The sequence below is a fragment of the Amblyomma maculatum genome, chromosome 3 (genome assembly GCF_055883805.1).
Source record: "Amblyomma maculatum isolate TAMU_Amacu chromosome 3, ASM5588380v1, whole genome shotgun sequence".
Lineage (NCBI taxonomy): Eukaryota > Metazoa > Arthropoda > Arachnida > Ixodida > Ixodidae > Amblyomma > Amblyomma maculatum.
In genome coordinates, this window is record NC_139346.1 from 208,982,573 (window position 1) to 209,008,011 (window position 25,439).

Here is a 25,439-nt window from a genome sequence, read left to right on the forward strand (position 1 = left end):
AAGTGAATGGTAATGAGTAATTACTCCCTTAAATGAGACATTTTAATGGCAAAATTGCCAGTGGCCTGAACCATCACCCACCTGGTTAAAGTTGGGTTCCATTGTATTCTGGCATATTTTCGTTTTAGCCTTCTTGAAGAAATGCCCATAGGAGTCGACTTCAAAGCAGATGTATACGTCTGCAAGAAGAAATAAGAAGCGACTTTGCTCATTTTGCAATATCAAGAAAAAACAACAGAAATGCTTAAAATAGAAAGCAGATGTGTGCACGGTAAGACACTGGTAAAATACCAAATAAAGAAAGGATGACGAAGTTTGAGGGCAACATCTGCAGTTAAAACACAAAGAGCTGCTGTGGCAGCATTTCATACATACAAAGTGAAAAACTGGGCTGAGCAGGGAACACGTTATGCACATCTTACCATTGGTGATCCACAAATGCAGATGGGGATCCCAGACCTTTTGCACATGTGTGGCAACATCTGGCCGTCTAATGGTTTGTTTACCCTGACATGAGTTTGCAGTGTTCAGTTCTGCCTCCAGCGTTCAAGCGTTGTAGTGACAGTTATGTGTGTCACTTTTTTTGAGCATCACGAAAGCATTGCCACACATGATCACAAAACTCCAATTTTATTCAAAGTGTGTTGCTGGGCGAGGAGGTGGCTGGAAAATAGCGCAGGAGACGGGAGCGCTCGTGTTGTGTCTAGTCTACTTCCTTGTCCCGTCTCCTGCGCTATTTTCTTCTACCATGTCCAATCTTATTACCAGCCTTGATAGCAAACATGGACAATGTTAATTTTGTAGAACTTATACCGCCTCGATTATATAAATGAGATTAAAGGCACCATACAACAAAAAATGGGAAAGAAACTTTTTCTGCACATGTTGCGAGCAGCATCCTTTTCCACATTCTATGCTACTACTATGAATCAGCTACCTAAACTAAAACTACAGTGATAGCATAGGGTAGAGTATGTATGTACAGTGTCAATCCCACTTAGCGGGAACATACCTCCTTGTGGCTGCATACATGTGAAGTGAGATTGCGCCCAAACTGATGCAGAGTGGCAGGCGAAACATAGCAACGGATCGAGGTCCATCTTCCTGTTCACCACTCTGCATTGATTCGTGGCCGGGCTGGATGCACTTGCACTCCACAAGTGCGTGGCCACACGGAGCCGTGTTCCCACTAAGTGCGATTGCTACTGCACATATAACAGCATTTCAGCCATCTTTTTAGGGCACAAGACATTGCATGGCATTGCCATATAAGTTCTGAGGGCTTCTCCAAAAGAAAAGGGATACAAGGTGCCATGTACTACCACAGCTTGTGAGTGCCTACGTAGAATACAAACAGCAAGCTGCTGAATACTGCTTCCCAAACAGAACATGAAGATCCACAAGCAAGGGAACAAGAGAGGTAGATTATTGTGCACAATAACAACCTGACGGAGTTGTGAGGCCTTGGAGGTTGTGGACAGTGACCAGAAGATCCCCAAACAGCAGGTCCTCATCTTTGGCTGCACAGTTTGTGAGGCACAGAGAAGCTTCATTAACAATGCACTTTTCAAGCCAACCGTCACACTGATATAAATGCCACGTGCTGTGAACTGCAGGAATACCAGAAATACCATATCAAGAGCTGTGAGACTCACACCTACTGACTACATTAATATTACTCTTAATCTACCCTGTTAATTTTATCTTCATAAAAACTTGATACAGGAGCAATAACAACGAAAAAGTGCTACAAATAGTGAACTTGCAATTTGGGAAGCTTGAAAGAAATAACACATCAAGGTGTCCTTACCTGTTCTTGTCAGGAAAGATCCCATGTTGGTTCCCATACACTGAAAATTCAAGAACAGAAGACAATGAGGCAAAAAGAATGCTTTTCGTACAAAGCAAACCACTGAAAATCGATCAATATGCAAGACTCAAACTCCCAGATTTTCTCTAGTCAGGCCCCTATAAAGCTATATCACTGTCACACACAATGTCAATGAAACAAACAAACAGGCAGATTCAGTTCATGGTTCTGTAGACTCCATTGGCAAAAAATTAAAATGAAAAAAAAAGAAGCTAGTGCTTGGTACACAAAGTGTATATGGAGTATGTAGTTACCAAATATTGGGATGGAACAGCACAAAACACATATGACAAAGAAGACGATGAACCCAGTCCCAGTCTTGCTGCATCTCTTCTGTTTCCTTCTGGAAGTTCCTTACTCCTGCTCTATTTTTTCATGGTGTTTCATTCCATGATGTATAACCACCAACTTGCCCAGGTTTAGACCTGATGCTAGTTACCATTTGAAATGCAGTATTGCACTAACCCTTGTACACATCACAGTGAATCACACATATGATGACATGATACATCAGAGAATTCACTCAATTTGAAATGTGATACGCTTAGATAGCTAATTTTCTGATGCCTTTTTGATTCATATCACAGCACAGTTATGCCCTCACTCAAAACAAGGTTATCAAGAGAAGGACATTAATAAGAAACCTAGAATGAATATGATGAATAGGTTTTGCAGCAAGCAAAGTCGCAGTACAACTAAGCAAGAAATGGGGACATTAAACAAGAAAACTGGAAGGGTTTGGAACATTAGCCTATTAAAATTACTGCAAGAAAAAAGCAAATGAATTTAACATTCCATTTAGCTCTCCACCATTGCCTTAAAGAATCCAGTGTGTGATAGGACAATGTAAATGTCAAGCATGTCCTCACCCCTCTTGCTGATGTGATGCAGCTCTGCAGTTCAAGGATGCTGGGAGTTGTGACAACCTGCGGAGCTGCAAAATGAGAAAAGTGCGCAAACGAAATTACAGATAGTGCAACTAAGACGTTCAGTCTTACTAATTGCTGACAGTTTCTCACAGCGCTTCTTAAGCCAAAGGAGGATGAAGAGCACTAAAGAGGACAATAAATGAGCCCTCTGGTCAGCCATTTCCCATTATTTCTTCTACTAAATATCTAGCCATTAAGAATAAGAAAAGCTTTCGCTACACGAGTGAATTTTAGATGCACTATGAGCTGATTTTAATACATGAGTGAACAGTATGTTTGTGATGCCATCATTTAAAGACAAGACAAAAATGAAGTAGCCTTAATAATGTGACTGCATTAAAAGCCACATTTTGGGGGGAACCGTGCGCCTGCATTGTTGGCGTGACCAGCATTTTCAGAGCTCTCGATGTTGTGAGTGAAAAGTCACAGGCATGCCGTCGGTAGGTGGTAGCTGGCAGGTGGGTCTTTTCTGTCCGCCCTTGCGTTCGTTCTTGTATTTTCTTTCACACTGCTTCTCCAAGCTATGCAGCTATAGCAACAAGCCCAAAGCATTACTCTAGCTCTTTGGCTCCCTGAAGCGGATCTGGCTTCTCCAAGAAGTTAAACCTATGCAAGTCTCAGTCCCTGCCATTTCTTCCACCCACTTGATCTTGGGACTAAACATACTGCAGTTATTCAAAGCAGAATGTTTTACTCTACAGCCAGTCATTATTAATTAAACTTGGGCATTTTTTTGATAGTCGGTGCATCAGCGTGCTGTTTTTTTTTTTACTGCATTCTGGATGGCAAGAGGCACAACGCACAATTGTGACATATAGGTTTTCTCAGCCCCTTTTGAAAGCCATTAGTATTCCCAGAGACTGACATGAGCCAGTAAACTTACACTAAATCCTTATGCCCCCCCGCCATGTCAGTACACAACAACACTTTCTATGCCATTCTTGTGCTTGAGTACACAGCACATTAAACTATGCTGAACAAACAATGCCTTACGACTTCATAGATGCATCTGCATGCTTGCATCAATTTCCAGCAAATAGGTACCATATGCATATTATTACTGATAGCATATAGCAGCCAAGCACGCAATCTTTTTTTCCCCGAGCAATTGTGGACTGGAATGCCCTTCCCCACGAAGTCGCCGCCCTCTCATGCCAATCTTCATTTATTGATGCCTTAAAAATTTATTTTCAAACACAATGACCTGTGCTTGTATTTTCTCATGCTTGTAAACCCACCCCTTATGTAATGCCTCCAAGAGAGGCCTTTAAGGAAATAAAGTGAAGTGAAGTGAAGTGGAGGAAAGACAGAATGATTACCTGTCATGTGCAGGTGGTTTATAGCCTCTATCCACTGGGATCGCTCAAACTCTGAAGATAGAAAGAAGTTGTACGTTTTGGTGTTTTTGAAGCCAATCTTGAATGGGAGGTTCGGCGAGTGCAGGACCAACTGTGCCTCCTGGATGCACAGAAAATAGGTGAGTGACAAGCATCAACATGAAAACAGGCAACAGACATTCGTGCTTTTTCATGTGCAACAGTTTTCAGAATCTGAAGAAATCCAAAACTTACCAGCTCACTCAGCTTCTTTCGATTTCGTTCCAAGTTGCGCCCTGGTGGTTTTCCAAGCCTCTGAAGCAGCGAAGTAAGACCCAAGTAATCAAAATGTAGTGCACAATACATTTTTAAATGTACAGAATTGCTGAGCAAAAAATTCACGAGAATAAAAACATGCAGAGCATGCTGCAAAACGAAAGTGAATGAATGAATGAAAGTTTATTCTGTTTTTGTCGTACAGAAAGCGCGGGTGATGAAAAAAAAGCAGTTTGCAATGACCGCTCGACGGGCTTTGCCACCCATGAGGTCAACGATGAACAGCAGCAGCAGTTTGTGCAATATAAAATGAACAATTGGTTTGGTTTGGTATGTGGGGTTTTAACGCCCCAAGGCGACTCAGGCTATGAGAGACACCGTAGTGGAGGACTCCGGAAATTTCGGCCATCTGGGGTTCTTTAACGTGCACTGACATTGCACAGCACATGGGCGCCTTGCTTTTCGCCTCTACCGAAAAGCGGCCACCGAGGCCGGGATTCGATCCCGCGTCCTTGTGAACAGTAGTCGAGCGCCGTAACCACTGCGCCACCCCAGCGGGGTAAATGAACAATTCAGGCATTACAAAAAGAGACAGTGCTTTGAGACAGTGTCCCTGTACACATACACAACATAAAGACTTGTGCTACACAGCTGTTTCACATGTGCCTTACTCCCTCCGTTCATATCTACTAAACAAAAAAAATGAAAGAGCACTGCAGAATCTACATTGTAGTAATGCGAAAGCACGGATGCTGCTATTGGTTGCTTCTAGTAGCTGAATTCACTTCTTGTTTGCCAATTTTAGTCTTTGGTACTTTCAAGTTGTGCGCCAATCCTTTCCCATGACTTTTTTCGGCTCTACTTCCGGTTTCGCCGTGTCACATCCTTTACCTCGCATTAATTCACTTCTTGTTTACCTCTTTTAGTCTTTGGTACTTTCAAATTGCACGCCAATCCCTTCCTATGCCCTTTTTTCGGTTCTACTTCCGGCAGCGTGACGTCACATCTATGACGTCATATCCACTATGGCACCCGTTTCTCTCTTTCCGCTTTCACTCCCACTTTCCTCCCTTCCCTTACGGCTCAGTTCAGGAGTCCATAGAACAAGTGTGGCAGATACTGCACCTTTCCTTTTCTGTGAATCAGTTATTCTAAATAATTACCTAGTATATTCTAAGTACTCGACAACTAGCAGCAGCACGAAAAAAAAAGAAATACTTACAGCATTGTCTCGTTCCTCCTTTGTTACAACATCCCTCAGTGTGCTTGTCCGTGACCTCAGCTGGCATACATTCACCTTATTATCTTCCTTTATTGGTTCCATTTCTCCTGCAGAAGAAACCATCGAGCAAGTAATGAGCAAGCTCAGAACAAGGGACTATTATATAAAAAAACCTAGGTAAACTGACATATAATTCCTCTGGTAACACATTTGGTGACAGATTTGTTCCAGAAGCTTCTCTCGGTAGTTTTGCGGTTCATAAACCTGCACACAAGTGTCATACTTGAACAAGCAGTGTGCATGGATGGTCAAGTGTAACAAATACACCAGGTAATACATGTACCAACAAACACAAGCACACCAGGGTCTAGGTCAGTGCATGAATGAGTGACTGAGCTAGCAGAAATGAGCGTGAATGAAAGAATGAGTGCAAGGACAACTTGAATGATGTCATCACAGAATAGGACAAAGTTTTTTCAATAACAAAAGGACAGCTGAGGATCTTACATGACAAAGTAAAACAAGTCATACGGAGTTCAACTTGATAAATTCAACTTGTGCTGCTCTCTCCTGGTTCTTCCTTTCTTAGTCCTCTCTTTCTTAGTGCAAACAACCATGTTTATAGATCCCCGAAAGAAGCTAATCAAGATCTCGGCTTTATCCATGTTGATTTTGGTCATTTCTGTGTCGATCAGGAAGCGTGGAAAAATTTTACTGTCTACTGTCTGTACTGTGCGTAAAGAGTCACACATGAAGTGAAAAAATAATCGGCATGTGCAGTCAGCGGCAAATTTTTAGGACTCTCAGTAGGATTCTTAGGGAACCAAGAATATGTACAAAATTTATAACTTACCACAAAAATAATTTTACAGGACCATGGAATATGTACAAAATTTACAATTTCCCATAAAAATTAATTTTACATCAATTTCTATGTATTTGCATGTGTGATGGAGGAATGTCCTAGCATTTTTGTACACAATCTAACCCTTCACATGAATACTTTGCCGCACACTGTGCACGCAAAAAATGGGCCGTGACTTCAGAGACTATTGCTGTCGGCACATTGTGGACAAATGCACATGCGGGGACAAAGCAATGTCCCCTAGACTGCAAAGACGTGGACAACAGTCCAGTGATGAAATCGAGGTGATCAAGGAAAATCAAACCATACCTAGGGAACGACATAGCTTACCAGTATTAGTCTTTATTGAGTGCTTTTTTATGCCAGAAAGTGTTCTCCACTGAAACTGGACTCGTCATTGGTGAATCAGCTCGAAGTCTATCTATAGAGGCCACCTTTTACGAATTTTCAACATGCATTTCCTCAGAGCAAGCGATAAGACAACCAAGGATTTGGCCCAATAGCTACTAATATGCTGTCTACTACAAGGGCTGAGGCCTATTGCACGCTGAGAGAAAAGAGTGATGTGTTGTGCATGGGTGAATGGTTATAGGAGCCAAGAAACAAAATGGAATAAGCATTCTGGTGCACTTCCCACTTCTCTGCTGAGACACTTTGCTCTCCAGGCAAATAATATCCATGCAGTATGAGCCACTGATTGGGAAGAAAGCCTGCTCTCATTGGCATCTGCCAGTCAGTCATGCCAACATGAAGAGAAGGAGTGAATGTGAACGTTATATGTGGCAGCCGAAGATGTGTGGTGGTTTTTTTCTAGTGTGTGTCTATGTGGTGGAATTTGTGACTGTCATGCTTGGACGATGTGTGTGTTAACTAACTTTTACTGTTCGCTAGACATCTGTTTGGCAAAGAAGAGGTGTGCAAAGGATGTGTACTTTGGTGTAGAAGAGGAAGTTGTGGCTGAGTGTTGAAGTGGAAGTGCGTGTTAAGTCTGATATTACAGTTGGTAGTGTGCGCTTGTGTTGTGTTTCTATTCACGTGTTTGTGCTCGTTATGCCGCTTTTCTGGGTACTAAGCAGCACCAACTCGCACCTCAAGCTGTTATTCTGAGCCCATCTAATTCAACAAAAATGTTTGAAACACAAACTTTTTCGATGAATCACCTAGATGTGAGTCGTGTTATGTAATTTCCCGATATAGTTGAATGCCTCTACAATGAATGCCTCTACAGCGAAATGACCTGTATAATGAAGGCGTTTGTAGGTCTCGGTCGCATTCTTATCTTTCATATGTACTGTGAACGTCTCTACAACGAAGACCAGCACAATGAATTTGCCTATACACCGAAGAAATTTTGTGTCTGTGATGACCGATTCCCTCGTTTACGACAAGCATATGTAGCGGCGCTGTGATTGCCCTCTGGAGCCACCACTGAGTTACGGAGCACGTAGGGAACACCACTGCAAAGACCGATCTGGAAATTCCAAACTCTGCAGTAGCCATGGTAACCACACATCAAATAAAAAAGTGCACAGAGGGCAGAACCACCGAAATTTTTGATGGCACAATGGTCTTCGCACTCCCTTTTGCATGCTGCGCTAAGCAGCAAGCTACAGTGAGCCTCAGTAAGCTATATTTAGCTGTAGACATTGAAAACAACAGTAGTGACCTCTGTGAACAAGCACAAACGTGATGGAGAAGCCGGTGGCCGCAGCGGTGGGTTTTGCCCTGTTCCAAGTGGAAGCCCACGAAATGACTTAATATTCGAACGGTAACACTTGAATTAATGTTAAATAAAGCTTTTGTTGTTCTGAACGTGCTTAACTTGCTATATTGTGTGCAATATGGTTAGCGATTTTTACAACAAAGTGACGTGTATAACGAAGTATTTTACAGGTCCCAAGAATTTCGTTACAAAGGCGTTCGACTGTAGTGAATGCTGTGTGTAGTGCTTGCAGCTTCAAAACCACCCTGGGATGCTATTTAAATCTGCGATAAGGCAAAATGTGGTCTGCTGTGTCCGCTTGTTCAGTTGAGATATGCAAAACCAGTGGGTGCAGATCCCCTTTCTTCTGTGAAAAGTGTGCTTAATAAAGTCTGGCACTGTGATAACCGAGAGTGACACGTATTTGCTTGACTTTATTCGTCTTTTGTCCAAGTTATATTAATGTGAAGCTATAAGAGAAGTATTAATTGCTCACTCATCGTTTCTGTTCTTGCATTCCGCACATCATTGAAAGATAAGAATGGCATGCACAGCGGTAATAACAAAAATGCCTTTCATTGTTATTATACGAATTACTACACCCTGTGTTAATAGCTCCTGTATTAGCACAGAAAAATGCTCATATGTGCCTTCTGAAAAGACATCTGCTTTTCATGCATCTAGTTCGTTGCACAGCCTTTAATGTAAGCGGCCTTCCCGGGCAGGGATTCGAATAATCAATCAAGCAGAGTACAAATAATCAAGAATCGCCAAGTGATCAGGACTCTGAATTCCAGTTGGTAACAATGCTGCTACCTTCAAGAACTGTGAACCCTGTAATAAATTCTTGTGAAAACAGGTGGGACTCACCTGTGGCATCAATCAGGGTAACGAGGCTAAGAGGGATGTACCACTTGACCTCGAATGTGAATTTTTGCCTGAAAGAAATGAATTCAAGTCAGCACCTCTTGCAATAAGCACTGATGCCAGATTTCTATAGCCTGGATCACAAAAACATTAAAAAGACATAATATTAGGCATGCAACAATCTAATACTACTGCATTTCCCATCCAGAAGAGTTGATTTCTTGCACCACCTGTCAGGACAGCAAATGGCCTAGTTTACATCCCCACTACAGGCTGCTGAGGCAGTCAAAAGCACAAAAAAAAAAACAGCTTAAATGTTTGCCCGCTACCAAGCAGAATAACGGATAGCTGTAACTTAAGGGTTAGTCCTTCTACAAAATACCGTACACTGGAAGGCCTGCACAGGGTCTATGCATACACAACCTGGGCTTGCACATAAGTAACCAGGTGACGTGCCCTGCAGTACATACTTACTGGCCTGCCTGGACACCATTCACATTGGCCAGTAGAACAATGCATAGTTTTCGTCTAAGACGTGCGTGATCCTGGTGGACAACACAATTTACCTTGAAACAAGTTCGTCGTGCTTCCAGAAATCTGCTATTAGAAAATGCCAGATGACCGTGAAGACCTTGTGCATGCGCTCAACTGACCTAGATGAAGGTTTGTACTTGGCACAAACGATGACGTCATTGAAGAGGAAGAGATGCCTGAGCTTGCGATGCCCCTCCGAGTATTCCACAATGAAGCTGTTCTTCACAACATGCCTAGGAGCTCTGTCTTGATGCTGGGACAAAAAAAGTAATGTGCACAGAAAATTATCATCATGGCCTGTCAAACAGGAAAGTAAAGCTGAAAGAAAAGAGGAAAGGAAACAGCATCTTCAGATGCTTCACCAATCCATTATACAATTAAAATCATTTCCTCCCTGCTAAACAAACAGAAAACCATAATTTCAGAAGTCAATAATGTTGAAAAAAAAAAAAAAAAAAAAAAAAAAAAAAAATAAAATAAAAGTCCACAGTTTGAAGAAAGATTGTCTAGTTGGGCTGAATCCTTCCTTCTTGCCTTGGGCAAGTGCTTCAACCTCATTTTATGGTCTGTTTTTCTGTTAAACTCAATGCATATTAGGAGACAGTATCTGCAAGACAGGTTCTTAGAAATTAGGATCTATAAGGCCAAGATATGTGACCAGTACTTAACACAATTCCCATTACCTATCAAAACACATTTTTTTTTTCACTCTGACACTCACAGGGAACATGCTTTCTGGGGAGTTGAGCTTGAGTTCATTGAGAAACCGCTGCGTGAGCTTCAGCGCTGCTCTCAGGTTGTTGTAGTCATGATGACTGCTAGGTATGTAGTGAAGAAGGTCCTGAAGGAAAAAAAAGAAGAATGAAAGGAACTGAAAATTACACAATTTTTTTTAAACATCACCACAAATATTAGCTCTTAGCGCACTCACCGATAAAAAAAATTAATTGATTTCACAAATTAAGCGCTCACAGAAACTTAATATTCATGACGACAAGGAAGGAATGAGCAACAAGAAAGTATGGAACACTTAAGTGTTACGGAAATGAAACGCTCCAAAATACTACAGAAAAAAAAAACATAACTAAAACAATACTCACGTGAAGGACCAGTGCATTTTTCTGCACTCTCGCTACTGGCTTGTGGAGCAAATCTGTCAAAGGAAATCAAGAAGGTCATTTTATGTTGGAAGAAAGGACATTAATAGTGTGTGCAAACTTTTATTGAACACATTTTCATGAGAGCATATTCTTTTTTCATATATAGCCCCCCTTTTTTTTTTGCCAAAGACCCTCTTCCCTCCTTAATATGCCATTTGCACAACACACTAAATGGCATACCTTCTAGTGTAGCTGGTTGTCCTTTTGAGGTGTTCAACTTTATGTTCTGAAAAACAAAGTAAACATCATGAAGCTCAAATGAGGCAATCATCCATGATCAACAGCAAGGTGATGGCAGGCAAGTGTCTTTCTAACCTTGAACAGTTCTTCAAATTTCATGTTTGATGCATTACAGTGTCTCACAGTCTCAATAGCCTTGGAATAGTTTTCCAAAAACAGCTTGTAGACTTCTAGCCGACTCGCCTGTGAGAGAGAAGGGAAGGAATAAGAGACAGTAACAATTATAAATGCTTCAAGGTCTCATATAAAAGTTGGCAGCAGCTCTAATGCAAATAGAAAGGCCCTAAGTGTCACTTCAAGCAAAATCCCATAATCACAAACTATGGTGTATGGAGGTGCAGATAACATCACCACATCATGAGAGCCATTAGTACCACCCCTAACCAGCTGCACTAGCCATCTTGATCTTGCCCACCCAGCACTCGCTACAGCCCACAGAGGAATACAAGCACCGAATTTCCCATCGAGTATGCTTGCTGTTTAAAATTATGCGTAAGACATCTGTATATATGAATCTCCTTGTGAGACTGACTTGCTCCCGGCTACTAGGTTTTACAATTCGATTTCTTTCATTCTGCTTTCTGTTATGGTTTCAAAAGCCAAAACAGGCAAAATATGGTGTCAAAGTTGCTCTCCGGCCACATGAGGCATGAAAAAAAAGTAACATAACTGCTGCTCCATTTCTATAATTTCCGACAACTTTCACACTGTTACCTCAGGAGCTGTAATGATGAAGAACGAACAAGCAGCTATTGACAGCAACTATGCCTCACATAACCTGAAGTAAACTCTGACACCACAGCTCCCATTATCAGAAAAGGTCCATTTATGAACTATTTACCAGGCACAGCTAAATTCTAAGCGAAGGTTGCTGATGATTTGTGCATTATTAACAGAAATTTAGAATGTGCCATCAAAACTCACTCTCTGCAGTTCCTTAACCAGGGATATTTCCTTCCTCTTTGTGCAGAGGCCATGTCCGTAGATACTTTACTTTAGTTTGAGTGTTTCCTTGTCCCCTGTTCTATAGATCTTATGCCAAATTGCTGCCATCTATCGCGCATTCAGCAAACCAGGTCATGCGATGCCATGCTGACGGGTTGAGTGAGTCGGCCACGCTGCTACGGTTGCACTAGCTGGGCCTGTTTAGTGCTGTGGTTTTTGTGATATTTGCTCGCATTCAGAGCAAAAAAATGATGGAAGAATGGACGATGGGCTTGTACAGGCTGCCTATATTCCCATTTTACTTCGTGAAGCGTACATGCACTGCCAGAACTTCTTGCAAGCGGCAACATCAGCGTAGCTACAGTGGCGCTTCCAATTTCCCTCTATAGAGTCTCTTCTCTGGCAGATTTCTTAATGCATTGCTCAAATACGCAACCATGAAAAAGTGTGGTATTGCTTCCCGGTGTAAATCCCGTTTGCGATGTGATTACGTCGTGTCGGACGCTGCAGAAGGCTTTCGAGTCCAGTGCGGGCCAGGTTCAACGTGTTACTGCGCCCGGCGCTCGACCTCAATCGTTGGCATTCCATAATATATGTTGTGCGACTACGCGAACACGAAGGAGCTTGATACTGTTTTTATTTTTTTTCATATACGTTCGGTGCCTAACAAACACTGAGCTGAGATGAACCTGAAATCATTCGCAATACAGCACGTGCACTATAGTGCTTACATGCCCTCCCCAGACCTTCAGCGGCAAATCTATCTCGTTAGCGTGTAAACAACAAAACAACTCCTAACGTGAATTAGCTGACCAAATGCAACAGGCCAACGACGTGATTCCGCGCGTGCTGATGCTCCCCAGGTAGCTCGATCCTGTGGCCGTCACATTGTGGTTCCATTTTATGAAAATCGATACATTAGCACATACATTATCGATAGAAAATTGATACCTTAGCCTGCGTAGTCACATTGCAGAAGTCTGCCTTATACCCAGACGCAGTGTCAAGCGTGAACGTGTATTCGAGCAATGCATTGTGGAATTAAAATTTTGCTTTCCAATCAAAGAGAACAATCTGGTGCCTTTGAAGGGCTACAGCATTTTCTGTCAGCATACTTGGGCATATACATATGAAGAAAATCTCTGGACGGCTTGTATGAATGAAGCACTATATTCTGGGATGAGCTGGCACAAAAAGCCTAGCAAATCAAGAGCAACACCCTTTCAGACATTTTACACGAAAAGGCTACGCGAAATTCTTCTAAAGAAAAATGTAACATGGCCGACATATTTCGTCTGCCTTGGCACCAAGTACGCATTTGAAATCTTTCAAAGCAGACTAAATAAGATACGTTTTTACAATTTAGGATTGCCGTTGAACGAAAGGGCGCCTACAGCGAGAGAACCATGGGAGAGCATATAAACACAACGGCACAGAAAAAAAAAAAAATTGAACTTGCTGCTTCTTTTCTTCGACAACCTTATTTTAGTTTTGCGTACAGCAAGGAACACAACAGTATGTTAGCATTATCGGCGACAATGAGCGTTAACCCAGCAGCCACGCAACCTCCTATACTATTCTGCTTGCCGCCCCTAGGTTCAACTAGTCTTAAACATGGCGGAAACGCATGCGCTGGTCGCTAGATGGCAGCATTTTTGCATAAGGTCTATTGAATTATGCCATCCCTGGTGCCATGTTGTTTGTTGTTCACCATAAGGCAATATCTTTGTCTCATGCCACTAAGCTGACCTGCCCCTAGCATATACAATTAAGTATGGCCACAAATGAGGAAAGACAAAAGGTAGTGTTTTGTTAGCATCCAGCTATCCCCTCCTTACCAGGAACTTGAAGTTCTCGCCGATGGTCGGCTTGGCATCCCAGTTCTCACAGTTCCTGCGCAGGCCATCCCGAAAGTTCTTGTGCGTCTCGTGCAGCTGCTCGATCTTGAAGAATATGGTATCAATCTCCTCCTTGGACAACACTGACTGGTTTGTCCCAATGGCACTGGTCAGGGCACGTGCGTACTGCGGCACAGGAAACAAAAAATGGTTGTCAAAGGACACACGTCCAACAGGTAGCCTTCTCCATACACAAATCACAAGCATAACCACACTGAAGCAAAGGCAAACAATGCACAGTCATTGTGTGCTTAGCGGCATCCCTACTATCATGAGTTGCCTTGGTCAAATCCCACAAAAATCAAACCATTGTCTGCTTAGAAGGTATATAAAGAGTGCATATGTCTAATGGCCATGATTGAGAAAAGCAGAGTGTAAAATGTTTATGTAAAAAAGAAATCTTCATACACCAGCAGTCACTGTGTGCTGTAATAGCATGGAAATGGTGATTTGATTTGATTTGTGGGGTTTAACGTCCCAAAGCGACTCAGGCTATGAGAGACGCCGTAGTGGAGGACTCCGGAAATTCCGACCACCTGGGGTTCTTTAACGTGTGCTGACATCGCACAGCACACAGGCGCCTTGCTTTTCGCCTCCACCGAAAAGCTGCCGCCGAGGCCGGGATTCGATCCCGCATCCCCCTGCGCCACCCCGGCGGGGTGCATGGAAATGGCTATCACTATGACAGCTAATGCTACAAAAAATTATGCTTTTTAATACCACATCAGCATGTGTCGAATGCACGGTGGTGCACTCGAGTCAGCTGCTACTGATTACCTGACATCTTCATCACAGAAGAACCATGCACAAACAGCAAAGTGTCATCCTTTTATGGAGCTGGCAGAAAACAGGAGTGTAAGATGGCCAAGCCACAACATGTTCAACACAAGGCAATAATGCCATGCTGATGTCATACACTCATGTTTCCTCTGAAATCAACCTTTTTTTCTTTTGCATCTTAATAGTATATTTATTGCTCTATGTGCATTTTGCACAAACTAATATTGAGGCATTTCAATAAAATTTTGCTTGGGCCTAGTTCATGATTTTTCCTAAGGTAACTGATGAGTGCAAACAGTTTCCTCAGGAAAATAATATTGAGGCACATTTTGTAAATGTCTTTGGGATGCAATATCTATGTGCATGAGACCTAATTGGTGCAAAAGGGTGAACTACAGTAGGTCCAATCATGTACTAATTTATGAACGGAAATATTACAATTAGCATCAATAGGCAAATCGTAAAATGGCACGACTATATGTTGTGAGTAATTCAGTATTCGGACAGTAATTCCAATTAATTGAATATTAAACGAAGGTATTTGTGCATGAACGGTTCTTTTCAGCAAGTATCAAGTGTAAATATCTCATGGCTGTCCATGTCAAGTTTACTTGGCAAGGCACAAATAGGAAAAGAAACTTAGAATATCATCTGTAGCTGCAAAATAAATTTCCGCATCTGAAGCATTGAATTAAAGGTCCATGGGACCTTGTTGGTATGTTTTCTAGATGATGCACTACATGTTGTATGAAAAATTGGAAGGATCTTCATGCATGGTACGTAAAAAACTTTCTAATGTTTCGATCACTGCGTCAACTGCGCATTCAGTGGAGGTTTGGTGGTTGATGGCAGCCTTTCTGATACTAAGTTTCCCAGGTGACCATTTTGCACAGCATGGTACACTGATGTAACGTTGGAAAGACCTTCTTGGGTGTGTAATAAGCGTTTGAATGTCTCAAGCACTCAGTGTACTGCACGCTCATTGGATCGGTGGCTGACTGGGCCACAGTGCAACTCAAATCGAACAGAAGATCCTACTTACACATTATTATAAATTACTAACATTTCCATGTTTATACTCTGTGACAGAATTGTGGAAGGAGAGCAAAATCAACACACTGGCTTCAGTTTTGATTTCACCTTCTCCAATGCTTTAAGACGATTTTCTTATCCAGTTACGGTACAGAAATTAGAAAAATCTATTTTTTGGCAGCCTGTAGCATGATTCACCATTCGGTGCAGTTTATCACAAATGGCACAACAATGCCATCACTGTCGGATCTCTGTTCTACATACTATTGCACAGCCCAACAAATTCATAACAGAGCTCACTAATATACTGTTATAGGGATCGAGCTCTAAAGCAGGGGCCAGAGTCGAAGCCCTAGTGATGCAGTTAGAGATACCGTTACGCACATGCTAAAGCCCACAGCAGACTGAGTCTTGGTTGAGTAGTTACCCTTTTACTGTTTTTTGTACCTTCTTCTCATGAATGAAGCGAATGAAGCGTTTCTGTTAGGGGTGTGCATGCAGCACTTTTTTCGAAACAAACTGAATGCAAACACTGCAGATCAGCTATTAAATTAAATACAAATAGTGCAACTTCATTACCAAATTAAACATGAATCAAACTTTGCACTATTATTGCCTGCTTTAGCTAACATTCATAAAAGACAAGTAACTGTGCTGAACACTGTATTAGGAATAGTAGCACTGAGTTTAGGTGCTATAAATTACGAAGTTAAAGCTATAACTGTTCAAACATGCACTAAGGAGCTGCAACATGAATTCAATGTTAAATCAATAAGCGTCAAGTTACACGAGTAGAATGATTTTCTTTTCCCACTAATCACATAAGGGAATGAAGTAAACCCCATTGGCAGGTGGGCCCCGACTACATACAAGGAGGAAGAGGAAAACCTTCACATAAGCCACAGCCTCCGTGACTGAGAATCAAGGCAGAGTTTGCTGAACTCGCTTAAGTCCTGCCTCATCATTCACCAAATCATCTGTGACAACCTTGCACGTCATAGAAGCAGTTGCACAGCTGCCTCCTTTCGGGATAAATATGGCCCAAAGTCATAAAGCCTATGCCGGCGGCTGTGAATGACAGAGCATTAAAAAACTTTGTGGCAATATGCCTAAATATTTACCTCCCCATAGCTTTATCCATTTTTTTTTCCTCAGCTATTAAAAGCTTGTGATGTGGTGATTTCTTTCGTGAGAAATGATGCCATCAATTCGTCACCAGCGGTGCCATCGGCATATCACATGATCACATGAACACCAGGATTGTTTCCTGTAATAACAGACACCAAGTCATTGGCCATATGACCGACTGCAAGTGGGTCATTGACCCAGCTGGTAATCCCATTACGCATGACACATGAGAGACATGAGCATCAGTTTCACCTGGTTGAGGGTGTCAAGGCAGTCGACGTATGCCGTTTCGCTCTCGATGATGCTGCTCACGATGCACTTGCACATGGCCAGCATTTCTGCCTCTGACGGTGGTGCCTCCTGCATCAGTCAGACACCACAGACAAAGTTAAAATCAATGGTTACCCTGTAACAGAATGTGCATGCACCCTTGCTTTAGTGTGCGAGAACTATTTCCTAGAGCAAATCAGAAAACCAGGAGATATGCGGGAAGCCTTAACCTTTGACCTTCAAAAGAAAAAAAATATTTCAGAGTGGATCTCATAGCGTTGCACCCAATCAAATCGTGTGTTTGACTCGCACCCTATCGCACTGTGCATTGCATGTCATCATCATAAATTTCCGTCTGTGTGTAATGGATCCAAATACAGTGCTATAGCATTGCCTTTTAAGATGTGTTAAGTGATCCCAAAAGTTTATAGTGTATGACTTCACCAATATTTACAAAAGCCTGACCTGAGCACTCTAGGGATGGTCCGAAAGTGAAATGAACGATGAACCATGCAGCAAATGATACTCTTCTTCAGAACCTCTTGCAAGAAAAATATGCCTTCACATAAGACGTGGGAAGTCTGATGGAAACCCACTAAGCTGGGAAGGTAAGCAAAAAAGAAATGAAAATGACGCCAATCGGAAGCCAATGCCTTTACGAGAACTTTGTTCATAAAGCTTGTAATTATTCCTTTACAATTAAGGTTTTCAACAAGGCACGGTGTTGGAGGTAAACGCAAACAATTTCTGTTATTAGTGTTTTTGCTCCTTCGCCCCGAGTATGCATACTCTTCAATTACTCATTGCAGTCTCAGTGAAGGTCAAGTGTTTACAAATGTAACTGATGACTTGCCCATATTTTGCGCAACGTGTAGCACACAGAGTGAAGAGATTTTAAGCTCATTGCTTCAGGCTTGAACTGGATCGAAGTGTTCTAACGTAGGTCCTGTTTTCCATATCAGGTACAAAATAACACACCATGAACAGATCGCCACTTTGGAGACACCTCAACAAGTCAACGCCAATCCGCTGGAGGCATCTTCTATCTAGCTCGGTCCGCATGCAATGAATCAATAGCGGCACAAAGACCAAAGAGACCACATGCACTCACATCTTGTTCACTGTCCCTGGAGCCTTTCTTCCTGGCCGGGGGCGTTCCAGTGCTAAGAAAAGATGCCGACTCCACTGAACTACTGTACACTCCTGCGAGAAAGAAAATGACAAAACTTTACACATATGTCAGTCGAGGTAAAGTCCAATGTACTTATTTTTGTCACAGCAGGACATTGTTGGTGAGCAGTGAATATGCCTATACAGTAGACTGAACACCATGCATGAATGCAGAACTCAGGTAAGGAAGTAACAGATACACAACAGGAACAGCATGTTTGAGTGCTGACATCCATGATCCCTTCCTACCTCTTGAAACAACTATGTGTGAGCGTATAATCGCAATAGTACACAAAGCACACTGTAACTAGCACAGTTGCTATGGTAACCCCTACATGGCAGCCGAAAAGTGTCAACCCTAAGTGTACAGCACCAGGGCCACAGCAGGCCACGCAAGCTCGGTTTCTAACCGAGGTTGGAAAACCTGGTCAGGTTCAAAAAACTGTCCATGCACAAGACGGGTGCAGCAGTATGCATGTACAGCTGTCCTGAATTTTAACAATATAGCACGAGTGGCAACCAAAATGCTCGTCAGCACCTTATAACGGTGATAAGCGTGCACAAAGGCAGAGTGTCATCTGCTACACTGTTTCGATCAAGGACACACGCCCTGCCACATTATCTGATTGCAAAAAGAAGAAGAAAAAGAAGGAGAACAAGAAAAAGGAGGAGGAGAAGACCAAGAGGAGGAGGAGGAGGAGGAGGAAGCAAGACATAGGCAGGCAGTAGAGAACAGGTGCTTTGCTCGGTGCCTTTTTTTTTTTATCTTGTTCCCACCTCACATAGGGCTCCTCAAATCAGAAGCTTAGCATTCCAGACAATGCTTTCCACGTGCTGCTGCATTTTTTTTCTTATCTTAATAGTAAAAAAATATATATATAAAAAGGAAATCATGTAACATCTGTCACATCTTATTCATGCACATGTGCTTTACTGCCCGTTGAGCTTTCACGAAAATATAATATGGCAGGAAGTGTGCCCACGTGATTGGAATAGCTTAGCAGACGACGCTCTCTCCGTGCGCGTGCGCGAGGGCGAGCTCTAGCCATTTTGTATGCTTATCACCGTTATAAGCCGCTGGCCAGCAGTTCGGTCGACGCTCGCGCTATATTGTTAAAAATCAGGTTATAATTGCAGCATTGGCAAGCTTGCCATTTCTTTAGTGACTGCACAAGCCTTGGCACGGCCGCCTACACAGCCTTACAGCCTCAACGCCGCCTTCTTTCTATGGCCTCGAGGTCATTACCGCAAGTATAAAATCGCCTAGACGTATCAGCAGGCAATAAAAAATGCGCGTTCATTAATGGACCGTTGTCAGCACTCTGCGTGCTGGACAGGAATAAAAAAAAAAAAAAAAAAAAAAAAAAAGAACGCCCACTTTCCAGACCCCTTTGATAGGGTTTGTTGGCCTGGCAAAGATACATATTCAGGAGCATGCAGTGCCGCAACACGTGTTCTGCTTCTTGCCGGTCTGGCCTTGGAGCGAATGCAGCTATTTCGACCATTCCTTTAAACTAAAGAAAAATCATGGAAGAGATCTGTAATTCGGCAGTTTCGCAACGACGCGCTGAAGGCACGTACGGGCCCTGCATGCTAAGTGTGACACACTTTTATATAACAAGTGCTGTCACAAACGCTACACAAAATATATGTTACAAACTTATACGCACGCAAGATATGAACAATTGCAGCAACACACGCACGACTGCGCGTTAAACACCACAACACCACAGGGCGAACGCGCGAGCCAACTGAGGGCAGCGCGCAGCCGCGAAGCTCCCGTTCCCGACACACAGAGGGTGCGTTCCAATTCTTAGACATCTAGCAAGACTGCTTCGTAGACGTCTACGTAGACGTCTACAGGTTCGCGTATTGGAACGCGCCTACCTGTCTACGCCTGACGTCACCTCGCGGCATAAAGGTTGAACTAAAACTATCATAACGCTGTTTTCTTTAAAGATTTACGACAATACAGGTGAAAATCCCATTTTTAACGGTTTGCCGATTTTTTGCAACAACAATATTATATTTCTAATCGCCATAACGTAGATATACTATTAATAGGTGAACTTGTAGCAGACAGACTTCTCAGGCAATGAGCCCGCTCACGAATTGACGGAAGAGAACGTTAGTCCGTTTTTTCCTTTTTTATTACTGATGCTGAAGAGTACATGCTTCTCAGATGTCTCATTCACACAGTTGCAAGAATGAAAACATGCAAAATACTGTAAACTTGAGGGGATTATGGACGAAAGGTGATAACCGGCTATAGCAAACGAAAACTTTGTACCGTTACACCTGTTGTCCGTAGTCACTAGACGAGGAAACCAAAGACAACAACTCGTTTTAATAATGTACAGGCACAAAAAAATCAATGCGCAACAAGTCGGCATCGTCAGGCGAGTTCGTTCTTCCCAGATTAATTGAAAATCCGCGGAACAGTTTGACACGGCTACTACAGCAAGGTAGAAACACACACGGGCGCCGTACAGCAGCCGTCCGGACTCCCGGCGAGGTGCCCAGAAAGCGACGAGTTCGTCGATAACATCAATATTGAATCTCGTCGTCAAGTTAAAAAAGAAGAAGACCAACAGCATCCAACGCACGCTTTCCTCTCGGTGCGCGGTACAAGAATCTGCACTGCTATGAATCTTACGACCATAAAGACAGCTAAATTAGCCTCTAGCTAGCGCATACATTGACGTAACAACTCACGTTTGAAAGATCGTTCATATGCATACTCCGGCGTTCGCAAATAGCACGACCACCGTACAGCTGAACTCCCATGAACTCCTGTGACCAGATGAAGGCTTTTCAAGGCCCGGTACGCTAAGACCACATACACACCGGCAGAGCCGTAACCAATATGCTAATTTCGTTAACGCCGTGTAAGCCCGCGCAGCGCTTTTCCTTACTGCGTGCTACCCCATATCCTCGAGACAATAAGCTATCAGTGCACCTCGCGCCACGCCTGACAACACACCTCTTTATTTTCCGAGTGCCTCTGTCCGGAAAAGGCAGCAAAGAAAAGTAAGAAAAACGCACCGCCACTCCCCGTACACTCATCATGAAGGCACCCTAGTTCGCGGCGAAACCGAACGCGGCCGCTTTCAGCTAAATGGTTTCCCAAGGCGGGATGCGCCGCGTCGGGGTTCGAAATTGAACGACGCGTTGGAAAAAGCAAGCGACCACACAAAGCGAGGAAGGAGGCGCCCATCCTCACCCCCCAACGAGCTAGGATGCTTTCAGGCGGGTTTCACCCCTCATCAGATTGCTCTTTCATGCGAAAAGACGATTACGGACGGTGGCTGAAGAGGAAGGAAGAAGCGTTTGGTGCCCTGGGCAAATGAAGGAAATTCAGCGAGTGTGCGTGAAAAAGGGACATGGCGTAAAGACCTCCTTTCTGTGGCACCTTTCTCTCTTGCTTTCAAAAACACAAGGCGCCGGTCAGGAAAAAAGAATTGGCGCGCAAGTGCGAATTTGTGATACAGTAAAGCCAGGAACAAGCGCACGTCTGCTGCTGCATGTTTATAGTAGGGTATGGCTGGTTTACAGTTGGCAAGCGGGGGAAAATAAAGAAGGAACGCAACACGAGGAGGACTAAGTAAAGAAGGCGCGAAGGTTCGCGTGGAAAAAATACAGCAGGGAAAGAGGCGTCTGAGTTAAAACACTACAGACGAAACCATGCGCCCAGCTCTTGGGCACAGAAAAGAGAACTCTGAAGCCTTGACATGCCCATAAATGAGCGAGCTACATAGCTCCAAAACATGCTCGGCCAGTATTTGTTATACTGTTATACAGTATTTGGCGTACTTTTGCTGCCTATCCAAAACCGAGAGGCAGGGCAAGGGGCAGCGTCAAATCCGCCTGCGTCACGATCCACTTGATCGCTCATCGCCCAGTCCGTGACGAAGTTTGGCGATCACAAATGCGCAGTCTGAACATTGTTTAGGCATCCGACACTCGGTCGGAAGCAATGTGAAGGTGAATTCCTTGCGCGCAGGCTGAAGATGCTACGTTTGTATTTTGACCATGACTAGCTTTAGGCCTTAAGGAACGCCGTAGTGGAGGGCTCCGGAAATTTCGACCACCTGGGGTAATTTATAACATGCTCCGACATCGCACAGTTGCTTTTCGCTTCCATCGAAAAGCGACCGCAGCGGCGGTGCATTTTAACGCGGTAGCGTTAAGGAGCTCGTGTCGCAGAAAAGCCGGTGTCGTCGGCGGTGTTGGCCGTGAGCGATAAATCCCGGCATGCACTTCATAAATAAAAAGCAACTTCCAAGATCAAGGGTGGGAATCGAACCAGGGTCTCCGGAGTGTGAGACGGAGACGCTACCACTCAGCCACGAGTTCGATGCTTGAAAGCGGTACAAAAGCGCTTCTAGTGAATGCGGCGTTGCCTTAAAAACGTGCCGTAGAACGTTATACTGCGGTGTATATCGGTAATTATGAGCATGTTACTTACAGAAGTCGCAGTTACACGAGTAGCGAAGTACGTTCCCGCTACATTTCTTCTGCGCTCTGCGCACATGCAGAGCCATCTTGCGGCAAACACAGAAGAACCCCTCCTCGCAATGTGCGGCGCTGCCCCGACACGTGGCGCGCCACTCGCCCCTGACGTTTCGCCGTGCACCCTCACGGGTTGTAGAATCAAGCGTCTTTCCTTTCTTTAGATCACTATCTTCGCTCACCCGCTTCTCCCCTTCGGGCCGCGCGGGTACCGGTGCGAGGATGACCCAATACCCTTGCGTTTATAAGTTTTCTCGACGAGGTGCAATAACGCTATCGCGTTCCACTCTTGAAGGCGAAGCTTAAGTGTCCTCCAAATTTTTTTTCAATCAAATTGACGATGACCCATGCAGTCAACCTTTATCAAATGTCTAAGGAATATTTTTCTACAACGTTTAGACACGAACATCCGCAGTTATGGACGTGATGTTGAATGTACGGACTGCATGTGCAGTGCAAAATGCCGAGCCTCATAACGTCGTAGTAACGTACTTCAGTAAACAATCAGGACCTGGTCGATACTTCCAGCATATCTTTCATACGTACTGTGAACTACACAATGAAAACTACTTTCCTCAAGATGAACTAGCAACATCATATAGACGGCATTGTAGGGATAGTGCAAAATGATCACCTGGAAAACGTTGTACTAACAATTCAGTTCACTTTAATTGCCGTTCGAATACAGAATCGCATTCAAAACATCATCATGGCATTTTACAGTGTAACGCCTGTACAAGAGCACTTTATTGCTACATAAAAGAAGCACCTCTGATATCTTTTTACTCACCTGATATAGATACTGCCTGCACTAACGCTTACGGATAACCCCCTATAAAGGGTGCCCTACGTGGGCTAGTGGTAGACTTTTGCTTACCAAAGTTATTCATATGAATGTCGAGACTTAATTCGTTCTGTGCACTGTAGAGCCAAAAAAGTTAACCGACAGGGATTCGTTATAGCAAGTGTCAGGGAACTAAAATAGATATGTGCTTAAATGAAAAAAATCTCAGCTCTAATGACCAGCTGGATTTAATAAACTTTGAATCGCAACACCCAGCAGCATATTTTTTTTTTTCTTCGAAAAGTTACGCAAGTGTGTGGAGAAAGGGAAATATTGGTTAGCGGACCAGTTCAGTTCAAAGACATTCCATAAAATTAGCATCCTTGTCCTGCAAGTATATGACTGACGAAAAATGACTAAGTGACTGCGGCCTCATTTAAAATAGCCGGCTATAATATGCACACGCGAAATCACTGATGCGATCGACGGCAACCATGGTGTCATATATGTGTGCAGCACGCGTGCGCGATGTTTGCGAAAGCTCGTGAGGATTTCTGGATTCATCGCATGTTTTATAGTGAGCACATGTATTTTAGATTGACAAATGTTGATGATAGCACATCTTCGTAGAACATTGCGTAGAGCCCTTGAGTTGAGTTTAAGTGAATTAAGTATTGGGCGAATACATTGTGATCTTTAGAAGTGTCATAACTCAAACGTCATCATCATCATCATCATCAGCCTGATTATACCCACTGCAGGGCGAAGGCCTCTCCCATATCTCTCCACTTAACCCGGTTCTGTGCTAGCTGCATCCACTTGACCCCTGCGAACTTCTTAATCTCATCCGCCCACCTAACTTTCTGCCGCCCCCTGCTACGCTTTCCTTCCCTTGGAATCCAGTTTGTTACCCTCAGCGACCATTGGTTATCCTCTCTTCGCACTACATGTCCTGCCCATGTCCATTTCTTCTTCTTAATTTCCACTAGAATGTCGTTAACTTGAGTTATTTCTCTGACCCACTCTGCACGCTTTCTATCTCTTAATGTTACCCCTACCATTTTTCGTTCCATAGCCCTCTGGGTTGTCCTCAACTTAAGTAGAACTCTCTTGGTTAGCCTCCACGTTTCAGCCCCATAGGTGAGTACAGGCAAGATGCAACTGTTGTATACTTTCCTCTTGAGCGATACCGGTAAGCTGCTAGTCATAATCTGCGAGTGCTTGCCAAATGCGCTCCATCCCAATCTTATTCTTCTTGTTATTTCCTTTTCATGGTCCGGATCTGCGGTTACTACCTGTCCTAAGTAGATATATTCGCCTACTACTTCCAGTATTTCGCTACCTAATGTAAACTCCTGTTCCTTCCCGAGGCTGTTGAACATTACCTTAGTCTTCTGCATATTGATTTTCAAGCCTTTCTACTTTTCCTGTCTAGGTGATCAATCATTATTTGCAGTTCATCTCCCGAGTTGCTTAGCAAGGCAATGTCATCAGCAAATCGCAGATTACTGAGGTATTCTCCATCTAGCCTTATCCCTAACTTCTCCCATTCCAAGTCTCTGAATACCTCCTCTAAACAAGCTGTGAATAGTACTGGGGAGATTGTGTCTCCTTGCCTAACACCTTTCTTTATGGGAATTTTGTTACTTTCTTTATGCAGAACTATGGTTGCTGTGCAGCCACTATATATATCTTCCAGCACTTTCACGTACGGCTCGTCTACCCCCTGATTTCGCAATGCCTGCATCACCGCCGAGGTTTCAACTGAGTCAAATGCTTTTTCGTAATCAATGAATGCTATGTATAAGGGCTGGTTATATTCCGCGCATTTTTCTATCACCTGATTGATGGTATGGATATGATCGATAGTAGAGTACCGTTTCCGAAACCCTGCTTGATCCTTTGCTTGATTGCAGTCTAAGGTTGTCCTGATTCTATT

General features: G+C 43.3%; 1 protein-coding gene across 1 annotated transcript in view; it reads right to left on the bottom strand.

The window, feature by feature from the left end:
• Positions 1-25,439, bottom strand: part of RhoGAP1A (Rho GTPase activating protein at 1A) — a 185,297-nt gene that overhangs the window by 11,884 nt on the left and 147,974 nt on the right. Inside the window, exons 2-17 of the mRNA XM_084599478.1 lie at positions 18,146-18,237; positions 17,017-17,124; positions 13,765-13,950; positions 11,057-11,164; positions 10,922-10,967; positions 10,682-10,734; positions 10,303-10,422; positions 9,701-9,834; positions 9,051-9,118; positions 5,614-5,720; positions 4,371-4,430; positions 4,119-4,257; positions 2,740-2,804; positions 1,811-1,850; positions 1,446-1,520; positions 82-179 (exon numbers count right to left, since the gene is read on the bottom strand). Coding sequence (XP_084455604.1) covers positions 82-179; positions 1,446-1,520; positions 1,811-1,850; positions 2,740-2,804; positions 4,119-4,257; positions 4,371-4,430; positions 5,614-5,720; positions 9,051-9,118; positions 9,701-9,834; positions 10,303-10,422; positions 10,682-10,734; positions 10,922-10,967; positions 11,057-11,164; positions 13,765-13,950; positions 17,017-17,124; positions 18,146-18,237 — 1,499 coding nt within the window. The remainder of the gene's footprint in view (positions 1-81; positions 180-1,445; positions 1,521-1,810; positions 1,851-2,739; positions 2,805-4,118; positions 4,258-4,370; positions 4,431-5,613; positions 5,721-9,050; positions 9,119-9,700; positions 9,835-10,302; positions 10,423-10,681; positions 10,735-10,921; positions 10,968-11,056; positions 11,165-13,764; positions 13,951-17,016; positions 17,125-18,145; positions 18,238-25,439) is intronic.